The sequence below is a fragment of the Numenius arquata genome, chromosome 19, assembly GCF_964106895.1.
Source record: "Numenius arquata chromosome 19, bNumArq3.hap1.1, whole genome shotgun sequence".
NCBI lineage: Eukaryota > Metazoa > Chordata > Aves > Charadriiformes > Scolopacidae > Numenius > Numenius arquata.
This window is the reverse complement of record NC_133594.1, coordinates 8310396-8332832: the sequence shown is the minus strand read 5'-3', so window position 1 is coordinate 8332832 and position 22437 is coordinate 8310396. Positions and strand designations below refer to the sequence as shown.

Below are 22437 nucleotides of genomic sequence, written 5' to 3'. Positions count from 1 at the left end.
ATGGAGGAGTGGCGGCAGTGCGGCCGCTGGCTCATCGACTGCAAAGTTTTGCCCCCCAACCACCGGGTGGTCTGGCCCTCGGCGGTGGTCTTCGACCTGGCCCAGGCGTTGCGGGACGGGGTGCTGCTCTGCCAGCTGCTCCACAACCTCTCCCCCGGCTCCATCGACCTCAAGGACATCAACTTCAGGCCCCAGATGTCCCAGGTAGGAGGGGACGGGGGGGTGGGGGACGGACGGACGGGAATACCCCCCTTTTCCCTGGATGCGGGATGCAAAAGTTGGTGGGATGCGGGAATACGAGCGGGTTTGGGGAAGGGATGCGGGGGAGATCGTCTGCTTTAGCTCCCCCCTGACTGTTCTTCTTTGCCCCCCGCTCCACGGCTGCCCTTCAGTGTCCCGTCCCGTCCCCCCCGGTCTGTAGCTCCCGGTTCCCCCCCCCCCCCCAGGCCGTGCCCCGGGGGGGGTCTCAGCGCCGGTGGGAACAGCGGCCGCTCGGGAAAGGGCTCCAGGGCGGAGGGAAGAGGAGAAAAAAAAAACAACCCCTCACGGGAAAGAGTGGAAACATCCCCTTTCTGTTTACAGCCATCGTGAAACAAAAGCAAATAATGGGGCTGAGAGGAGGAGGGGGGGGGATTACTTCGGGTTTTTAACGAGGCACCGGTTCGGCTTTGATGCGCTGGAGGAGCGGGCGGTGCTGGGAGGCTGCTGCCCTTGGGGACAAAACTTTGCCCAGGAAAACTAAAAGCAAAATAAGCAAATAGAAAAAGGGAAAAAACAAACAAACAAACCAAAAAAAAAAAAACCAAAACAAAACAAAAAACCCGAAGCCTGCTGCTCTCAAGGCTGCCCCGAGCCCGGCGGGGCAGAGTGCCCGGGGCGAGGGGCAACCGGGCTCCCGGTTTGGTGGCCCCCGGCGCTCCCTCTGCCCCGCTCTCCTCGCCGCTTCCAGGGATGGGAACTTGGAAGCTTTAGGGGTTCTCTCCTCGAGGAAGTGTTTCCAGTTTCTGGTTGTTTTGATGGAAGCAGGCTCAAACGAAAAACAACAAAAAACACCCAACTCTGGTTGTTTTGGGTTTGAATGCTCTGCTGACGTTTTTTGCAAGCCGAGCTGCGCGGTATTTGCATGGGAATCGGGAAGTGAAATCAATTAGAAACAAATGAAACGGGGTACTTCGTCCTCCCTACCCGGCAGCCCCTGTGTTGACAAGCGGACAGCAAATTTGTCTTTTATTTTTGAGCAACAGCAGGTTTTATTGGGAAAAGGGAAAGGAAATTTCCTGGCAGCCAAGGGCACGCGAGACTCCGTTTAACTTTATTCAAGCATTCAAAGATAAATAATGTATAATGCTAACGTGAGTTGTGGATCTCTGCTGTGCAAGCACCCCGCTTATCCAGCCAGTGCCTTTCCCTTCTCCCACCGGAGTTTTGTTCCGGGGCAACGGTGGGGTTTTTTTGTCCATTTGTCCTCTTCTTGTGCTGGGGGAGCTGCTGTGGCTGGGGACAGCCGGGAGCGAGGTGTTCGGGCCCGAAACTTGGAGTGAAGCGTGTTTTTGCTGCGTGCACGTGGACGCGAGGACATCGCTGCTCGTTTGCAGAGTCAGAGACCTTGGTCCTGCCAACCGATGGGGTGGGAAGCCCCGACCCTGTGGTGAAAACCAGCCCCCGTCAGCTCTCGTGCCGGTGCCGAGTAAATAACCACACGTACTGATGCCTCTTCCCGGGGTGGAACAATGTTGTGAGATTTCCTCTGAGCTTTCCAGGCTATAAACTGATCAAACTGTCTTCCGTACAAACTGATGTTTCCAAATATAAACTGGCGCTCCGGAGCTGTGGATGTGCAGGGACTCCTGCTTTCTTAGAACATGCTGAGAATGGCATACTATGCAGGGTTTTTTTTTTTTGTGTTTGGTTTCTTTTAAGGAAATATTATAGCCCTACAAACCTAATTTTGGTTCAATATTTCCCCTGCGGGGAATGAAGAATGGGTTTAAAGCTGGTAGCGGCGATCCAGGGAGGATCCCAGTGGTCGTTTGCAAAGGATGCTCTTGCTGAGGGCAGGTGTTGCTCGTTGGAGGTGAGAGTTTACAGCCCAGCTGTCCTTAATGAAATTGCTTTCTGGCTGCTTTCCTGGCTTCGGGAGGAGTGTGGAGGGGCTGAATCAGGTGGCCTTGGTCACCTCTGGGAGAACCTGGTCGTTGGTGAAGCCTGGCCAAAGCAGAGCCTGGCGTGGGAGTGGATGCTCTGGTGAGGCTCAGCTGATGCTTGTCCTTGGCCAGGATGGGACTCAAATCAACCCAGACTCAAGTCTTTATACTTGCTCTTCTGTATTTGGTGTTTCTCTGGCAACTCCTGAATTTGGGAACCTGGTTTCTTGCCCAGGGTAGCTAAAAGCAGGAGGTTGCTCTTTACCTTCTATGCATTTGCGGCACGGGCAGCCCGGGGAGGAGGGAGCTGGGGTCTGAGCCCAGCCGGGGTGGGGACAAATGTCCCCACAGCTCTCGGTGAGTGATTTTTGTCTCTCTGGGCCAAATTTCAGAAGAAGAGTGTAGGAACCCATGTTTGTCACACAGCCGTGATGCGTCCAGACACGGGGCGAGGGATGTGCAAGGCAGAGCGTGCCTGGAAACTTCAGAGGTTGTTTTTGATGATAAATGCACATTTTGCCTGGCTGGGCTGGCTAACCAGCCGTCTGCCTTACTCCACAGATGACTTTTTTTTTTTATTATTCAGTCAAAATGCCAGGGGGCAAGACACTTGTGCTAGACTTGAAACACCCAGTAATACTCTGTTATCCACCTTTCTCCGTGAATTAAATGGGGTTGTGCAGGTGTGTAACGAGAAACAGGTTTTTGCCCGAGGTGAGCATCGTTTCAAAGGCTGGAGGGGAAATCACAGCTCTCTGCAGAGAAGCGCTTGAAGATCCAGATGCTGTTGCATGTTTGTTCGGTGGGTTTTGTTGTTTGTTTTCTTTTTTTTAATTTATTTATTATTTTAGTCTCCCTCCATGCTGATTTGTTTCTCTGAAGGTGTGCTGCGTGGTGAGGTTTGAGCAGCGGATCTTGGTCCCAGCACAGCATGAGGTCCTGTCCCTGTCCTCCTAAAACCTTCCAGCAGGGAATCCAGGCTGCTGGAATGGCCGGGCTGGTTGTACAGCAGTAGTTTACTGCCTGATGGTTAAATAAATAAATGAGTAAAATTGCCTCCTTGGGTTGCAATCTCAATTTGCTTTATTTTGATGTTGAATTGCAGAGACCCGAGTCGGGTGCTTGGCAGGGTGGGATGACCCAAAGCTACCGAACCTCCAAAGAGACTGACAAAATAAGCAGGAAAAAAAAAAGTCTTAAAGCCCAGTTCTCTTCTGAGAGTCGGTGGACGTGAGGCCAGTTCTGATGAGCCCGGAGTAAAACTTAATTTCTGCTAATTGCTCTTGCTGTAGAGGCTGCGCCTGGAGAGGTGGGAAGTGGGATGTTTGTACTTGCCCTCGGTACTTATTGATCATTATGTCTATTACCGTGATTGGATTTTGGGGGGGTGGGGTGTAATTCAAGGTGGTTTGCCAGCCAACTGCGAGAGCGTGATGCAAAGAACATCTTTATTGGCAAACGGGAGCAGATGTGGCACCCCTCAGGCTCGCAATCCCTGTCCCCAGCTCTCGGTACGGCATTTCCCCCCCATCCCTGCACGGAGCCGTCTCCAGGACCCCGCGTCTCCCCCCCGCTCCCCAGCAGCTGGCACTGACTTCCAGTCCTCTGGCACTGTGTGGTACCCCTGCTCTTGCATCCCAGGCTCCTTTTGGGAGTAGGATGGAGACCTCCGAGCTTTGGATTTTCATCAATAATTAGGTTTGAATCGTAATTTTGTTAAGTCTCTGGTCAAATACAAATTAGATGACTCTTCACTTGTGTTGCAGCGTGGTGAGGCATAGAAAATAGTATGCGCAATAAAAAATTGCATGTTTGGGTGAGGTTGATATTTAGTGGTGTGTGGTTGGTGTGGGGTTTTTTTTTTTTTTTTCTATTTTTTGCATTTGCCTTAGATAAAATTAGTCCTTCCTGATAGGGACTTGGACATGTACTGTCCAAGGGAACTGAAGGGAAGCTTGGGAGAGCCCTGCTGGAGGCTTCTTTGTGCAGGGAGGTCTCCAGGCAGAAACCTCCCACCGATGGATCAGTTTTGCCAGACGCCTTTGTGGGTGTGGGATTGATCAGGAATTATCCCTGAAGATGGAGGACTCGGGGAGCTGCTTGCAGGGTGCCAGGTCATTGTCCCTTCTGCGGTGACATGCTGGCACCCTGGTGTCTGCAGACCTGGGTGAACCTCTTGGCACTTGTGGCGATGCCGTGGAGGGGCTGTATGGAAATGTATGTCTCTTGGCAAAGTGTTTGTGTTGCCGGTGCCCGAGAAGCAGGAGGGAAAGTGAGTGTGCAGGGTGCCACAGGGGCTGGCACCATTGCCAGCATGTCCAAGGGTTCTCAGCCTGTCCTCCATCCCAGCTCCAGGAGAGTTTCTGCTCCTAAATCTCAGCAGCTGAAGGAAATGTGGGTTCTTTCAAGGGAAAACAACTAAGAAAAAAGCAATAACCCCCCAAATCCTGTCCCATCTTCCCATTGCCCTGTTCTGGCTCTATGAGCATGCTGTGGCAGTGTGCTCTGCCGTGACATTGACGTTGCTCCATATATTTAGGCAGATGGAGGTTGCTACCTGCGCCAAAGCAGTTGTGCCCTTCTAGGGCTCCATCGTGCGATTTGTTGTAAGGTGAAGACTCCCTTTGATATCGTGTTGCGTTCACCCATCCTTTAAGGTTGGCCTAGACACTGCTAAATATCTCTTTTTTCCTGCTTCAAAATCTACTGGATACTTGAAATGAAGCAGCCCCACATTTAATGCCTGTATTTGTGTGTGCAGAGACTCCAAGTTAGCAGTAATGGTCAGCTCATTAAGGATTCTTATTTTGAAGCATATTGACATCTCTCTAGAGATCATCCATCTCGGTCTGCAGTGCCTGGAGGTTTTATTAGGGCTCTTGAGGCTGATGAGACCCAGCAGACGTAATTGGTGCGATGCCTTGGCTGCCCACCGCTCCGTTCTGCTCTTATTAAGGGACCACGCAGACAAGTGACTCCCTCGATGGATGGATGGATGGATGGATGGAATGCCCGGCACCTAACTGAGCTGTCAGGCAGCTTCGTGGCTGTTGTTTCCGCTGAAGGATGGCAATAATTTGGTATCAAAGTCCTATTTATTGATGATGTAGGCGCTTATTTGCCATGACAACTGGGAGCAGGTGGTTTGTAGCGGCCGCTTCCCCCAGGTATATGGGAGAGGGAGGCACGCTGGCGTGTTTGGTACTGGTAATTATTCACAAGGCTTTGGGACTCTTTAACGTGCCACTTGAAGGCTTTATAGCTACAATGCTTGTAATTACTTCCACATGTCATGACAGTAGTTAGATATAATTCAGTATTATCGGAGCTGGCTGGGTAGGTAGGGTAGGGTTGTCTGAGCAAGGTCTGTATCGCTGCTCCCTGATTTACCCCGCGCAGGTCCTCTGGCTTTTTATTTACTCTCTGCTGCTTGAAATTGAGATCTGTTCCAAAAACAGCTATGAAAAATGGCCTCGTTACATATCACTGTTTACTGCGTCTCAGTGACTTCCCGTTCGGATGTGCTGAGCTTTACAAAGGGAGAAAAGGTGCTCTGTCTTGTACGGCTGAACCCGGGAGCTCCTTGCAAATAGGAACTAGTTTCAGTCTTCCTTCTCAGCCGCCCCCCCCTCATTCTTCCTGCGTGTCAAATAGCACCCTAAAACCTTGTGTTAGCTAGAGGCAGTGCCCTCTTTTTTTGCTGTTTGGCAAGGTTTTAAGATATAACTGAACCTGCAGCTGAAGGCTCATATGTATTCTGTTGGGGCAGAAGAAGGCGGAAAGTGTTAGATGGATCCTGCTACTGTGCCAAGAAGCATGAAAAGCAGTGAAAACTTCCCCCCCCCTCCCCTTGAAAGATTGAGGAGAGCTAAATACCTGCATTAAATACCTAGCGGGAACAAAGTCTCCAATGAATAGATGCCTTTAAAAACACAAAGCCAAAAAACCCAGTCAATTTGGTCATTTTTCAAGTTGGGACTAGGCTTGGAAGCTGCTTTCCCTCTCAGCAGCATGTTGATGAGCTGTAAAAGAAATGCTTGGTTTCTCCGTCCTTCTCAGAGACCATCCTTTGTGCTGGGTGTGCCACCAGAAAACAGGGTACCTTGTTGCTTGGTGCCTCCAGGGAGAAACGGGCAAATTTTCGGCAATGGCACTTGTGATGCTTAATTCCCGGGGCTGTGTTTGAGGCAGTTGGGTGAGGAATTTGGGCTGCAAAAATTTGGGCTAGATCAAGCAAGACGTGCGCCCAGGATGAGGTTATATCGAAGGGTTGAGCATCTCCACCTCGCCTGTGCCCTGTGGGATGGTGCTGACCCATCACCCCCTGTCGTGGCTCCTGGCTGTGGGAGCCCCTGGTCGGTGACACAGACCCTTTGCTTTCTTCAGCTCCTTTCTGGAGCCAGAAGGGACCTGATTCTTGGCGCTGAGGGAAATGTTGCTTCAGACTGGCCTGAGGGCAAATTTTTGGTCTGCTTCTTTGTCCCTTCTTAAAGAGACAAACCTTTTTTCCAAGCGTTTGAGCTTTTTCCCTGCAGTACTTCTCCATTTGATTTCCTTCAAAGCTTTTTCAGTGGTATCTCAAATACGTTCATCCCACATGTTCCAGCAGCCCGGGGTGGGAGCGCCGGGATCCCATCAATTTAGGGCACAGTGTGAGTGAGGGGGTGGAGGGTTTACTGTACATTTAAGGTGTACCTGGTGGCGTGGAAAGGATTAATGTGGAGGGGGGGGTAAGTACAGTGAGCTGGGCAACATCTCTGGGAAGTGAAGACTGTCTCTGCTTTGATTTTTAAAGCATGGATCCACCTTCTTTGAGTTGTACACAGCTTATTTTTAGTTTTATTTATTTTCCTCCTGCTTCCTTGCACTACCCTTGGCATCAGTTGGTTTCCTTGGACTCTTAGCGTTCTTAAGATGAGTCCCCGTGGCTGCTCTCCCAGCAAGCAGCCCAGCGTCCCGGATCTCTGATCCCACCCGAAGACTTGCTCTGGTGCTGAGTCCATCTGTCTGCCCAGCTGTCCGTGCAGCATCCCGGGACCCGCGGGGCTCACCGGTGCTGCTTGGGTGAGTGCTGGCCCCAGGCGAAGCCTGGTCTTGTCCCTGCTGCCAGCCTGCCGTGAGTCACCCCAGCTCTCCTGCCGGGATTAGCCCAAGGGCTCGCATTATGGGCATGTCCTTGGGGTGACTCACATGTTACCCTACAGCAGCCTCCTGGTTGTGTCCCAGAAGTGTGTCCTGCTTCCTTATTCTAAGCTGTATTCCCTCTGATGCTCCTTTTACACAGAGAGGGAAGGACCTTCTTTTTACAGGACAACTATTAATTACAGTCTGCTTTTGACAACTTCAAACTCGGCGTTAATGAAATTACTTTTCCCAGTGTTGTATTTCTCCTGCAAGAAAAAGCCTGGAAAAAGGTCTGTTTCTAATAAAACTGACATTTACCCCCCCCCCCACCTCCCTTCATGTTTTCTTTGGTTGCAGCTCAGGGCTGTGCTTCATCCGATGATACAACTCGAAGGCAACCACTCCTTGCCCTCCACCCTCCGGGATGGCTCGGAGCCTCCTGGGTGTGCAGTGGAGAGGCCGGATGGGCTGGGGCTCTTCAGCTCCCTGCAGGTGGGGATTTTGGCCAAACCAGCCAGCAAAGCATGTACCTGCCCATAGAACAACCTGTGCTGCTCGAACACCCGCTGCCGGAGTCTCCTACAGCTTGGGTTTATAGGTGATCTTGCAGCTGCTGAGCCCTGTGATTGTGATCTGCTTATTCCCATGGGTGTTTTGTACCGCTGCTGCTCTGGGAGTGTTTGACTGGGATCGCGTTCTGGACCAGCTCAGCCCTGTTGGGTCCAGTCCATGTCAATGGTAAGGTTTAGCTAGGATGACCTAACCTAAAAGTTTTTCACGGGGGCACATCATCTATAACAGGTAATTGGACCATCCAAGCCCTCTCCTCTTGTGGCAGAGGATGTTCTTGTCTCTAGCTAAAGCCAAAAGGACTCCACCATAGAAAGAACCGGAAAAAATACGGGTGCGGATGGGTCAGGCTGTTAATCTGTGTCTAGGCTCAAAGCCCTGTTCCTCTGCAAAAAAATCAGTTATCCCCAGGAGAAGCCACTGAAGTGTAGTAGTTTATTGGCCATCAAACTTCCCAGCCTGTCTAACAAGTCCTGCAGAACAAGTTTTGGAACATCTCTAGTTTTAGGAGCCCTTTTTTTCTGAAATCCCCAAAACAGTTGTTTCAACCTGATGGGAGGGCTGCAAGCCCTTTCCCGTCACAGAGCGAAGGACAAAGGATGCCGCCTGCCCATTGTCTCCCTTCCGTAGCAAGAGGTAATGTGAAATCTATTCTTCTGGTTTCGTAACCCGTGGGCCTGCCCCGTCTGGACAGTGAGGATTCAGCTGGAAGGTCCTCCTTCGCCTCCTTGGAAAGCCACCAGCCTGAGTCATATCCTGACTCGCTCTGCTCCTTTGGCTCCTCGGTGGTGTGATCTAGCGAACTCCCCTGTCTCCCTAGACTCTCTAGCGTTGCCCGTGGTAGACACCCAGTTGTAAATCAGCTTTTATTTGCCGTGATGCCGCTTGACTTCTCAGGATTGAATTTGCCAGGCTTGCTGGACCTGGGGAGCATCTCCCACCTTGCACGGTGCCCTGCACGCCCTTGTCAGGAGCTCTGTGACTCTCTTCTGGTCGGTGCTGACAGCTGACCGGGTGGTGAACCTGGTTCGGCAGAGGGGGGGGATGCTGACGGCTGGATGTGATAAGATGTGATGAGAGTGACGGTGGCGAGGTCGGGAGGGATTCGCACCTCTCCGGGCCACGCTATCCTCCTTTTGGCAGCGAGCTCCCTGCCATCCATCGGGGACCGCAGCGTGGGGCAGCTGCCTGTCCCTGCCTGCATTGGGGCTTAGCTCCCTTTGAGACACCCCAAACGAGCAGGGATTGATAAATGGGGAGAGGGGGAAGGTTAAAAGATTCCCATAGAGGAAATTTACTCTTTTTCTCTTCAAGCATACGCTTCAATACTGGTGGAGGAGGGAGTAAATTGGCCCTTTTTCTAGCATTCATATCTTTTGTTGTGTTTTGTAGTGGTTTACAGCTAAATGGAACATCTGGTATTTGAAAGGGGCTGAGGAGGGAACAGAGGAGGCTTGTAGATCAAGAAGGGGAGGAGCGGGAGAAGTGATTTGTGTTTACTGCTGCAAACAGAATTATCTGTGAAATCCGCTCAACTCATGTGCGTGACCAAAGTCTTTGGCCCTGTGGAAAACAAACTTAGTAGGCCCAAACCCAGAGCAGCTGGGAGCATGGCGTCCCCCGTGTTCTGTCACCGAGACGATGCAGGTCATGCCTGCAGATGGGACGAGCTCCTCCATCTCTGCAGGAAAACCCCATGGCTTGTGCAGGACACGTCCTCACTGAGCATGTGTCCCCCAGGCTGCTCTGGAAGGGACAAGTGCTGCATAAACTGGTTTTGCTTTCTAGGACTGGCCGTTTGGCTGTTTTAGGGTTTATTGGGTACTTGGAGTGTGCACAGCTGGGCTGGGAGCATCTGAGTTCATGCAAGGATAGATACAGGTGTTCCCTAAAGCAGAGCCCTGTTCTGGAGAGGTTGGTCTCATCTCTATGGCAGAAGCAACAAGAATGGGAGATATGTATATATGTATGCAATGGGATATATATATATATATATTTCTAAGAGCTGGAGTGTGTTGAACACTGGGAATCCCAGGCTGAATGGTGTGTCTGCAGGGCAGGAAATGTGAACAGCGTTGGGGCAGACTCGTGTGCGTATCAAGACCCTTTGCATTTATGGGAAGCGCTTTCTCATGTGAGTTGTCTTCCAAGAAAGCCACTGGTAAGCCTCGGGGAGGGAAGGAGAAAAAAAAGAAGTGAAGACAAGTCTCATGTTGGCTGTGGGAGAACTATGACTTTAAACAGAAAATGAAACAAAAACTTTTCTAGTAAACACAGTAACTTACTTTGAAGAGTTCTATGCTTTTTTTCACCCCCTTTTATAGATCAATTTCTACATTTTTTTTTTTATTTTCTTAATACTGCTGCAGGGTTTTGGGCTGTTTTCTGGGAACTGCTGTGGAGCAGCAGCCGCTCAGCGCATCGTGGTTTCGGGCTCAGCTTGTTGCCCTCAGGATGGGCGAACTGGATGCGGGGCTTTCCCTCAATGCCGCTTCTGTCACTAGATGCTCTCTCTCTGCCCAGCCAAATGTGGCTTTGTAACTGGTGATCTGCCAACAAACTACGTGGGGTTGGGCAGAGCTCCCAAGGTCTCCAGCAGGATGGCCAGGGTGGTCACAGAGCGCTGTTTTTTGGGGGACAAAGCATGATCATGGTGTCGGTGGCAGCCTGCGGCTCTTGGGTGATGCCTGCAGGACCAGCAGGTCTGCTCCTGGGGAGATGTGCAGTCTTGTAGATGGATACAGGTGTCTTTTAGCCAAATTGTCAGTTTTCAAGCAGCAAAATAGACCTAAGAACTTAATGTTGCCAAGGGACTGGGAGCCCAGAGCAGCCTGGGAGGGAGGCTGGGCATGCAATCTGCTTGCCCAGCTCCGGGCTCCCTCTGAAAGGGTGGATTTTTCTGTGTGAAGTTGCAGGAGATGAAACGTGAGTGTTGCCCTGAGGTTTGTCCTGTCTGTGCTGGGCAGGTCCATGCCAGGAGTTGATATTCCCAGGGAATTATCCCTGCTCACCTCCCCATGAGCGTGATTCACTGGGCACCTTGCTGTGTGGGTCATCTTTTGTTTGTGAAACCGACTGGAGATGGAAAAGAATGTGTTACTTCAGCACAAATATTTTTACATTGAACTGGGGTTTTTGATGTGCCTCCTTAAATAATTAAAAAAAAAATATATATATTTAGGAATCTGGCCAGATGTGAATCATTCTGCCCTCTGCATTTTCACATTAAGAGTGCCAAGGGTGCTGGATGGCATTGCAGATTTGTTACCTTACTTTAACCCTTTCTTGTACATCAGTTGAGAATTGGTTTCTCCAGTGGGCAGGGGTAGGGACGCTCGTGCTGATGGAGCAAGAACATTTTCAAAGGGATTCCCGGCTTTAATCCCTGCCGCTTCCCACCTGCTTTGCCTGGCGCCTTTCTGCACGATGCAATCGGTATCTCCCTGATGAGAACTGAACCTGAGACAGGGCAAACTTGGTCAAAAGTCCTGAGCTATGGGCAGCCAAACCTGTTCCTTGCACCGGGAGCCGCGGCTGTGGCCAGGAGGCCAGCGAAGGAGCAGCGATGCAGCCGAGATAACGCGGCCCCGGCTGGGAAAGGCGAGTGGGGCCCTACAGAAGTTCTGCTCATCCCTTGCTGGAATTCCGGCTTTACAGCCTCAGCGTGTCGGGGTGCACATTCTGGAGCTTTACACGCATGCAGGAACATTTAAACTTTTTTTTTGTAGGGGTGACAAAGGTTAGAAGTAAATTTCCCTTGTATTGACAGCTCGGTTATCTTGGGGAGGATAATGAGGAAGCTTTAATGAAGCTACAGTATCTGCTTGAGAGTGGGTTTTTTTTAGCCAGGTTGTTGCAAGAAGCATTTCTAATTAGAGATTTAATTCCAGATTTTTGTCATCCTCCCCCCCCTCTCCCTTTCCCTCTTAATTATATTTGCTAACGTGTTTAACAGCTTTCCCTTCAGAAAAGAACAATTTATTCAAAGGTCATAAATAGATTCTGGCATTAATTACTCCAGGAGCCACACTGGGCTGCACTGGAGACATCAACTCCACGGGGAATGCTAAACCTTTCGCAGTTGGATTTATCTGTGGTTGGAACGACTTTGTTTGCACACACACCTCAAAAAAGACAGACACCCCCTCAAAAAAGAAAAGAAAAAGGTTATTGCATCCACGTTTGTGCCCAAATTTTTAAAAACCGTGGGGATCTTGTAGCTGATTTCCCTTAGTCTCTGGAACAAGCCTGTAAATCGTATCATCTCCCTTGATCTCTCCTTGTCTTTGTTTGACAACATTTGGGGGGTATTTTTATCAATTAGTTCTCGATCCCGTCGTTGCTATTGATTGTCTGGGGGGCTGCCATGGGGAAGCGTCCGTCTCTTGCTGCCGGGAGAGCAGACCCTGCCCCGCTTCGCTGCCCGGGGACTGCCGGGACAGGAGGAAGGGACCGAACTGTCCCCTCCATGCCCAACACCCCGCAACAAACCCTCAGCCTGCTGCCCAGATCAGGTTAATAGTTTTTGTAACCTCCAGATTTTGGAGCGGTTGGAACATCTGTTCCAAGTGATAATAAAGCAGTGCTGAGGGGGAATTAGCATACAGCTGCCGGGGTGGGTGAAAGTCTCTATAGGAAAAAAAAAAAATATGGATTTATTGATGGAAGATGAAGCCTCATTGCATTTTCATAGTTCCTGGTGGTTTTTGGCAGTGTGAGCAAAATCTGTTCCTTTGCAATGGGAAAGGACAGCGCAGTGATGACTCTGATGTATGTTTGAGACTCGAGTGTCCTTTGTTTTATCATTTCAGCCCTCGCCCAAAGCCAAGAATACTTCTGCCTGCTTTGGGTTCTTTTTGAACATTCCTCTGGCAGGGTTAAATCTGCCAGATGAATCCTAATGCCTGGCTGGAGCTGGGCTGACTGTGTGGGGGTGAATACTGAAAACCTGGAAAGAGCTCTGCTCCCCTGGATGGGGGATGCTCCATGTGTGGGATCCAGAGACAAGCATGTCTCAGTGGATTCTCATGGTGTGGGGTGGCTTGGCCCTCTTTTTTTTTTTTTTTTTTTTATGCTGCTGCCTCTATGTAGGGTTGTGGTTTGGCTCGCACCTCTCTGTGCTCTGGGCTTGTTGGTGAGGACCAGCTCCATGTACTCCATGAAACCAGGGAGGGGAGAGATGTGAGTCTGGGACGCACCAGAGCAGGAGAGGAGCTCACCTGGCTGGTGACCAAGCAGCTGTGCAGTGCCCCTGCTCTGCCTTTATCCCCCTGCTCTTCTGCCGCCACTTGAGGTGCAGGGGGGTATTTAATGTCGCAGCTGGAGCGGATGCGGAGACAAAGAGGAAGTGGAGGATGCTTGGGGTGAAGTGGGGAGGGGGTCCCTGGTGAGACCAGCGGGTTCATGGTACCCAAACTGGCTGTGACACGTCAGCCCATCCTGATGAGCACCCAAAGGTTGTTAATAAAGGTCTTTCTGTTGTAACTTGGCTCTCACTGGAGTCATCAGGAGATGCAGGTCCATGTCGGCACTGCTGGTTCCTCTCCATTGCTCATCAGTCTCGGGGATCAGGATCCCACTCGCCCACCGTCTCTCCCGCGCAGGTCCCTGACCTGCAGTTTTGAGCTACCAGCAGGTATCGGCAGTGCGGTAAAGTATTCCTGTGACTTTTCTTCCCTGGTGTTTTTCTGGAAGACCCAGCTCCTGGGAGTCCTGTGATGTGAGAATTTAATTTTTCCTTAAGGGAAGACAGACAAACAGGCGTTGGAAGCTCTTGCTTTCATTACTTTGGGGAAATGCATGAGAGCACGATTGAAGTGCTCTCTGAAGCCTCATAGGCTCAAAAGCGAATTTAAAATACCCAAGTTTTAAAATTTATAAAGCAGAATGATTACTGAAGGAGGAGTAGGTGATATTCTGAATTCCCCCTCCTTGTAAAATAATAAAATAAAACCAAAACCAACCCACGTTTAGCTTTGGGCTCCACCATGACTCAGTGAATAGCGTTATCTTTTACATACAAGGAGAAAAAGAATATTAAGCAGGGTTAAACAGCTGGTTTCGCTGGGTGTAAATAAAAGGAATGAGAGTAAAACTTCAAGAGGTGTAAAGCAGCCTCGTAATTTTGTGGGGGCAGAGAGGAACTTCCCAAGGATGAGGCTGGGTATTTGCATTGAGTGTTAAACCTCCCGAGTTGGAGCAGAGGGAAGGATTTCTCCCCCGTAGCCACCAGGTTTTGCATGTTCTCCTCCTGGGGACGAGAAGAAAAGCCGTGTTTCACTGAGCACTGCTCTCGTGCAGACGTGGAAGGAGGAACTGCTCAAATCCCCCTTCTGAGTGTTTTTATTCCTTATGATTTAGAGGGGTTTTTTTTGAGAGACGGCTCTCCTAATAACAGTTTAATGGTGTGAAGATCCTTTATAATAAAGACGAGACATCAGGTAGTGTTATCGCTCCATAGAAACCCGTTATTCACCCGAGCAGGGCTGTTATTAGTCTGATTCTCGTCGCGCAGTGGCAGGAGGAGCTCCCTTTGATGGAGCATAGGAGGAAACTGGAGGCAAAAAGGGGTATTTAACTTGTCTCTGTGCTCAAGGTAACTTAATAACGGCTTGGTTTTGTCTTTGTCACGTTAGCAGCCAGGCTTTGTCATGTATTTGAGTGCTGAAGAATAAATGGAGAACTTCTCCCTCCGCCCACTTAGTGTTTTACTCAAAAATTGGAAAAAAAAAAAATGTCTTTTGGCGACGGATGGCCATCCCGCCCTGTATCACGCAGGGGCGAGAGCAATGAAACCCTTTCTGGCTCGGTTCTTTCTTTGGGGTTTAACGTTTTCAGTGTCCATTAGGCTGAAGATATGTCTCAGTTTCTTGGCTCTCGGCCGTACGCGTGGCCGCGCTGGGAGATCGCAGGGTAATGAGGACTGACGGGGCTGGAGCCCATGTGCAGCCCAGAGTTCTGCTCCGGCTCCAGGCTCTCTCCCTCTGGGTGTTTTGCCATCATTATTCCTGTTGTTTTTTGGGAAAAACTTTTGCATAACTTTTCTGCGGGTGGCTTACGGGGGAAAAAAAAGAAATAATCTCACACACAAAAAGGAGGTGCCAGTAATACAATTCTGTGGGTTTAAGGCAACCATTAAAAAAAAAAAAAAAAGACAACAGCGCTTGGTTATTAATGCTGTGGGCTTGTATGTGTGCACTGTGGGCTGCTCCCAGGCCTGGTTCTGTAGGAATCTCCTTCAGCAGCGGAGTGCTCAAAAAAACTCTTCCCCTGAGAGATATTATTATTATTTTTATTAACTCCTGGATGCCTAGGTCAAGGGTCCAACAGGTACCGGGCCCTTTGCAAACAGAGGCCCTAATCCTGAGCCATGGGTTGTTGTATGGGTTTGGGGGGGAGTGGAGCCCACTTCCTGCTCAGGGGGAGGCCCGTGCTTACACTCGTTGCCGTGGCAACCGGGGTCAGCTGACCTGGTTGTTTACCCCATGGGGAGGCAGGGACAGGTCAGGTGACCCCAACTGACCAATGGGGTGTTCCCTCCCGTCTGCCATGTTCAGGATAAAAGCTGAGGGAGTAAAGGGGGCAGGTTGGCTCCTCTTCTTGGGCCCTTCTCTGCCGGCCGTCCTCTTCTTGGGCCCTTCTCTGCCGGCCGTCCTCTTCTTGGGCCCTTCTCTGCCGGCCGTCCTCTTCTTGGGCCCTTCTCTGCCGGCCGTCCTCTTCTTGGGCCCTTCTCTGCCGGCCGTCCTCTTCTTGGGCCCTTCTCTGCCGGCCGTCCTCTTCTTGGGCCCTTCTCTGCCGGCCGTCCTCTTCTTGGGCCCTTCTCTGCCGGCCGTCCTCTTCTTGGGCCCTTCTCTGCCGGCCGTCCTCTTCTTGGGCCCTTCTCTGCCGGCCGTCCTCTTCTTGGGCCCTTCTCTGCCGGCCGTCCTCTTCAAGCGTTGTTCTTCAATGAGGAGGACCCCGTGAGCTTGTCAGCCTTTGATCTCCCTCAGCAAAGCCCTTCTCTAAGGGCAGGGATGTGTGGTTGACCGGGCTCTGTGGCTGGGTACGAAGCAGCCGAGAGCTCCTTCCTTGTGGTGAGGAGCAGAGGCAGAAGTTCAAAAGTTGAGCATCTGAGTTAAACCAGAAGCTCAGTACCAAGGAATAGTTAAGATGGCTGGGAACCAAACTGGACTGCAGTTTCTTTTCTGGTCGTGGGTGGATTTGTATAATTTTTATTACTTGTTCCTTGGTTCATTCAAGGCGATATTAAGAAAAGTTTTTTTAGGATTGAAGGAATTAGCATTTGGGAGTGGAGGAGTACTCAAACTTCAATTAAATCTCCTTGTTCCCTTCTGCCTAGCTGGGGAATAGCGCATCAGAAGTTGATACATCCCTGGGCACATAAGGTCAGGCACACAAAGGGGGTCAGCTATACGTAGGATCTCGGTCTGTGCTCCTTAGCTGGTGGCACACACATTGTGTGACTTTGTGGTTTGGGGTCTGGGCATGTGAATGTCTGAGGAGAGCCACCATGGGCTGACTTGGGGTGGTCTATCTCTGCATTTCACTCGCGTTACCAAACCGAAGGTGGAAAGGCTCTGTTACAGCAAGGGAGGCTGTGCATCGCCTTGGCTCTCTCATCCTCTTTGAGACGTAAGCCCCTTGCCAGATGTTCATCAGACAGATCTTGGTCACTCCTCAAGTCCTGGCGAGGGAACGCTGTTCGTGGTGGAGTGTGGTCCAGAAAAAGTCACAATCTGCTGCTTGAATGCAAGCAGAAGTGATGGGTCATGATGACTCTACGTGAAATGTTATCTATTCCCCCTCCCTAAGAGGCATTCAGCGGCTGGAAAGCCTTTCTTCTGTGGAGCTTGAGGCAGTGCTGGTTTGAATAAGAGCTTTTTGCATTGGAAGATACACCTTAGAGAAAGATGTTTTATTTCCCTTGGTGTTTATGAACCTATAAAATATTACATAGCCTTAGTTTTTTTTTCCTTTGTATAGTGTTGATTGCAGTATGCAGAGGAGCAATTTATTCCTACCAGCTCAGCCTAGTATGTGCCATAGCCATTTTCACAGGAGCCAGACCCATCTTAATATTTGCTGTATGACTTTTAAAAAAAGTATCGTGCTGGCTTCTAAACAAATGTTCTTAATAACTTCTCTGTTGGGCTGCACAGAACTGAGTATACATTAGTCTGACAAAAATCTGTGTGCTTGTTCTTGCACCTTAATTCAGTGCTTAGAAAAAATCTCTATGTTTTACACTGTGTACGTGTTGTTGGAGGCAGTTGCTAAGAGAAGGATTAATTTAAAGCAGAAGAAAGGTCACTTTTCTTCAGTTATATATGCAGCTGAAGTAGTAAAAATTAACTTAAATTAGGTGGCACTTAGGAAAATAGAATAGGGTTGCTGCCAAAAAAAAGGGGAAATGAAGAGTCTGTGTTTAACTGCATGTTTACACTGTCTTAACCGTGTCAATAAAGTAACTTTAATTTACGGGTCAGTGAGCTTTTTTAGGGCCACCGCCTATTTAGATGTGTCGATCCTCTCCCATTAGGAGCTCCGAGTATTGTCCTTTCATGTCTGGATAATTTTCAGCCCACTAAAGCAAGTGGGTGGCTTTGGAAGGAGATGGAGCTGAACAGCTGAGCCGAGGAAGGAATCGGATGCTGCTTCCAGTTCCCCTCCTCACCCTCCTGCTGAAATCCAGCATTAATGGTCCAGCCCAACACCTCCCTGGGGCCTTATCTCCGTGCTCAAGTTGTACCAAATTAATTAGACCAGCACAGCAAAAGCAATGCAACCTTCCCTAACGTTCCCTGCTCTGCAAATGCAATTAACACTGTTATACAGAGTTTATTTTAGATATTCCAATTAGGAGAGCAAGCTTTGCTCATATACGCTGTCTGGTGTAACTGTTCATGTCTGGCTGGTAAATACATCGTTAAATTCTGTTTCCAGGGGAAATGCTTGTCCTAGGAAAACACCTGCGTTTGCCTAGACTCGAGTCAGTGCAGGGATGGAGAGGGGAGAAGTCAGCTCCTGGAGATAACTGGCTTTTCTCGTTGTCTCACAGTGAGAAATTCCAGTTTGGTGTTCTTGTTGAACGGAGAGCAAATCAGGGGCAACTGCAGAATCACGGGAGTGTTAGTGTTTGTGATTACGTCTACAGGCTAAACTTTCTATTAAAGCATTTAACAGACCGTCATTCAGAAAAAAATCCACCCCAAACCACCAAAATGCTGTTCTCCCGTGTTTTCGGTAGACTAATACTTATCCCTGGTAGTGCGTGTGAGCCCCCGTTGGGCTGGCTCAGAAAGGAGGACCTGCCTTGAAAAATTCAGAGCCAAAGCTGGAAACTCTTCAGTCAAAACATATGGGAAGATTTCTAAAACCCTCTCCAGCCTCAGATGCCAGCTTTGAGTCAACCCCCGCGTGTTACTGTAATAGATAAGTGATATGAGCTGCAGAGAGTGTGATGTAGGTATTAAAGGGTCCTGTTGATCTTGTTATACTCCCCAAGTATTAATTTATATAAATATCCAGAGCCTCATTTCCCATAATCTCTGGGATCTGTTCTCAGTGATGGTTCTTATGAGCTGGGGATCTGACCTTTTTAAGCAGCTTTACAAATAAAGTAGCCAGTGGATTAATTTTCTGTAGCTTGTTTTCAACCATACGAAAGAGGGACTGGACTGAACTGCTGCGGGAGCTGCGCTGTGGCAGTAAAATTTGCCTCTTGAGCTTGGGAAGGAGGGTCAAATGTTCCAGATAAGGTAAAATAGTCACATCCTCAGGGAGAGATTTAAAATAAACTGGGTCAGAAATGAAGCTCCCCTTCGTTTAATTCAGCTTAAGCCTCTCCCTGAAGCAAGCAAAGGTCATGGATGGGGATGCACCCAAATCCAGAAAGGTTCAGAGCCCGTGACTGCCAAAGTTTGATGTGAAGGTCCGAAGAGTGATGGCTTTGCTCCCGCTTTTCACCTGGCTTTCATCACAACACTTGAGTGATTTGGAATGGTGCTTGATACTCTATAGTAAGGAATTAAACCCTTCTTTTCTCTCCAGCAGGCAGAAAAATGCTTAATTGAAATCATAAAGATAAAACATAGGCTCTAATCTTAAAAACCTAAAACAACCAACATCACAGTAATGCCAATGGCCTCCCCATCCTTCCCCTGATTGAAGTTAATTTTGATTTTTATCTCACGCATACGTTAAATATCATGGTTAACCTTCAGATTTCCTGTCTCAGCCTGCCAAGCTTTGTGATACTTACAGTTACTATTCAGTTAATTAATTTCCTTGCAAAGTTGAAAGGGAGAGGAACTGATACCCTGAATGCAAATCACAAAAGGCAGTACGGGTGCTTTAGGTAGTAAGAAAAATGTGTGTTAATGTCTGTGTTTGTGGATGGGTTTTCCTTTCCTGATACACAGGAATGGATTCAGAGCTATTGTGGGAAAGCCAAGTAGGATTTTGGGACCTCCTCTGAAGCCTGTGGAAGACCCGTGGGGGTTTCTCCTGATGCCTGGGAAGTTCCAAGTACCCACTTGTGGGTTTATCGTTTGAAACTGTTTGACGTTTTCTGTTACTGGGAGGAAAAAAAGGTTTAATGCAGGGGAGTGGTTCATCCTACCTAGTCTCTCTCCACCTCAACTTCCCCTTTACATTTTAAAATAGGTGATTTGTTAGCTATTTTCTCCTGGGCACGGCTGGTAGACAGGCGATACAGGGTAGCAGGAGCTCTGCCAGCCAGCATGGTCACTCTGCCAGCCGGTGCGGTCCCTCGGTGCGGGAGGGAGGTGGTGTGTCACATCCACGGCTCCAGCCTCCTCTGTCTGCCCCCGTCTTTTATGAAAGCAATCGGGTTGGACAAGCAGGACTTGCTGGTGCTAAATCTGTGTTGACTGTTTCTGACTGACCATCTCGTCCTTGGGAAAGGGATCCCAAGTGGGGCACGCTCCGGAATGGAGGTAAAGCTCATCAGCCTGTAGTTCCCTGGGTCTCCTTTCTTCCTCTTAAAGATGAGTTTAATCTGTGGTAGGCTGTACTACTAACGAGTATCTTAATCAGAAACATGCAGGCAGTTGCAGTGCGCGTGAAGCCAGAGGTGTCTTTTTCAATCTCATCTCATTTTTGTGATGACGGAGGCTTTGTACAACCCAAGCCACTCGGGCTGGAATCAGTCTGGCATGTGTCAGCACTACCAAAGCTCCCGCTGCTTGTCAGGGGATGTTCTGCCTCTCATCTCGTTAGCGTAATGGGAATTAATCTTCACAGGGAAGGTGCACACAGAGCCCTGGGTCTGGTTTGGCTGACCTGCAGGCAGAGATGCTCATCAGAGAGCTCCAGGGACTGGTGTGTGTCTGCACGTCTATCTGTCCAGCCTTGGTCCCACACACAAGCACTAAAGCTATAAAACCTTTTATTTTTCCTTCCATTAAGATTTTGGGTTTTTTTAATAACCTCTTTACCCAGAGTAATTTTCTGTGCATTGTATTAGAATCATTCTTGGTGGGCTGTCACCTTGCAGACAGTGGTACTCCCTGCTCCTGCTTTTGCCACTCTGCTTCAGCTTCGTTTTCTGCAGGAGGAATTTGGAGTTAGAAAACTTGATGAGCCCCAATTAAACCGTGGGTAAAAAAACAAAAGCCCTTCCTGTTCTCCAGCTCGCACTGTCTGTTCACATCCTTGGTTCTTCCCAACACTGAAATGCAACAAAACATTTATTATTTAAGAATGAGGAGAGGAAGAGGCCTCCAGCGGCTCCCGGGACCGCCTGTCCATTCTCTGTCCCCAAGGACACGCAGCCTCCATGCGCTGGCTGGCAAAGGCAACCAGCCCCTTCTCGCAGCTCGGACCACATCGGGTTCAGCTCCTGCCGCTGCCCGTATCCTCAGGTGCGATGCTTGTCTCTTCCCCGTTACTCAGGAGGCTCCAAAGAGCTGGTCTGCAGTGGGTTGCTCCCTCTGGCTTTGTAGATCCTGTGATACAGAATCCCAGAAGGGTTGGAAGAGACCTTTGGACCCTTGCCCGTCTCTGCGGCAGGGGGCTGCTGGGGGTGCAGGGCCCCAGCGTGCTGCCACGAGGCAGAGGAGCACCCAGAGACCTATTAAAAGCAGATTGTGGGCTTAATCTTGCAAAATGCAGCTTGATTTCATATGCAGGTCTGCATCAGTTATCCGTAATGTGAAAAGTAGTGTTCTGGTTCTAATTACTACTTTAGGAAGAAGCTGGAGGACATCTTTCAGCATCATTACCTGGTGCCATTAAGCAGAGTTCTCTGAGTGTTTGTTGTCTGCTTCTAATAATGCCATCCCGGTCCCCGGTGTGACATTTGGGAACTGTTTTTCACCAAATGTGTTGTCAGCCGCTGGCATGTTTTTTTGGGTGGTTTTTTGTGTTTTTTTGGTTTTTTTTGTTGTTGTTAAGAAGGCTTTGCGAGTAGATGGCAACTTGGGCAACAGTCCAGGAAGGTGTAACTCAGCCCGGGTGTAACGGTGTCGGGGTGTGTGACAGCGGTTGTCACTGTGACCAGGCTGTCTCCATCTCCTGGGACACATAACTCTCTGCCAGCACCAGCTACAGCTTTGGGTCCTTCGGTACCGGTCTGGAAGCTGAACTTTCATCTCCAGATCTTGTCCAGAGCGCAAATCTCAAACTGACAGCAGTTTGCGGTTGTTTTAGGCCATTATTTCCTCCCATTGCCAATTTAAGAGGTAAAAGCTGCAACAAATGCAGCGTTATAAATATTTCCCATGGCTGATTTCTTGCTTTTCGGTCCTGCTTTCCCCCTGCCTGCTCTTCTGCTCCGACGCGGTGGGCGAATGTATCGGGAGGGTCGTTTGTTCGGTGGTTCTGCTCCCTGGCAGGTAACCCGGCACTTTTTGCAGTGACGAAAATAACCCCTTTGGTTGTATTTTCCGAGGCTTTCTGAAGGTGAAGTGAGTCTAATGGGAAGCGGGTCGCCCAAAATCATGGCTGTATGGAGAAAAACTGCATGTGCCCGGGATGCATGAATAATGCAATGGCATCCACGCAAGCTCTTCGGGATGTTGGCAGATTGCATGCCATTGATCTGATGGCAGAACTTTGGAACTATGATTTCTTGGGATACTTTAATAAAGAAAAGTGAACGGTGCATGCAGCAAGACTGGTATGCGCCCTGAAATGAGGATGGGCTTCTAATGGTGGCAGCGTGATCAGCTCAGGGGTGGTTTGGAGATATCGATGGGTATTTAAAACTGGGCTCACATGGGAGTCTTATAAAATCGATATAAAGGTCTTGAATTTAATATACACACTTTATTATTTAATAATAGTCTGTTTTGACAGTTTTTCATCAATGATATTGGAGTCAGCTATCGCAGGCACCTACCTCACATCCCACCCGGTGGTTCAATTCTGCCTCCAAAGCCTCAGAGCTTGTCTCTTCAGCATTTCCATAGGGCAGCTTGGTTATAAAGAGACAAAAGTAAGTTCTGTGAATTTCTTGAACTTGCCCAGGCTCGCAGGGCTACTGCCTGAGGCTTCCTCTCTCGGGTCTGGCCCGAATACTTGACGTGACAGGGCTTGATTTCCTGACTTGGCTGCTATTTACTCATCTCGGAGATGT

The 22437-nt window shown here is 49.4% G+C and overlaps 1 protein-coding gene across 3 annotated transcripts in view; it reads left to right on the top strand.

Moving 5' to 3' along the window:
* Window positions 1-22437, top strand: part of VAV2 (vav guanine nucleotide exchange factor 2) — a 147806-nt gene continuing 125369 nt past the window's right edge. For all 3 annotated transcript variants that reach the window (XM_074161403.1, XM_074161402.1, XM_074161401.1), the window contains exon 1: window positions 1-204. In XM_074161403.1, the coding sequence (XP_074017504.1) occupies window positions 1-204 (204 nt within the window). The remainder of the gene's footprint in view (window positions 205-22437) is intronic.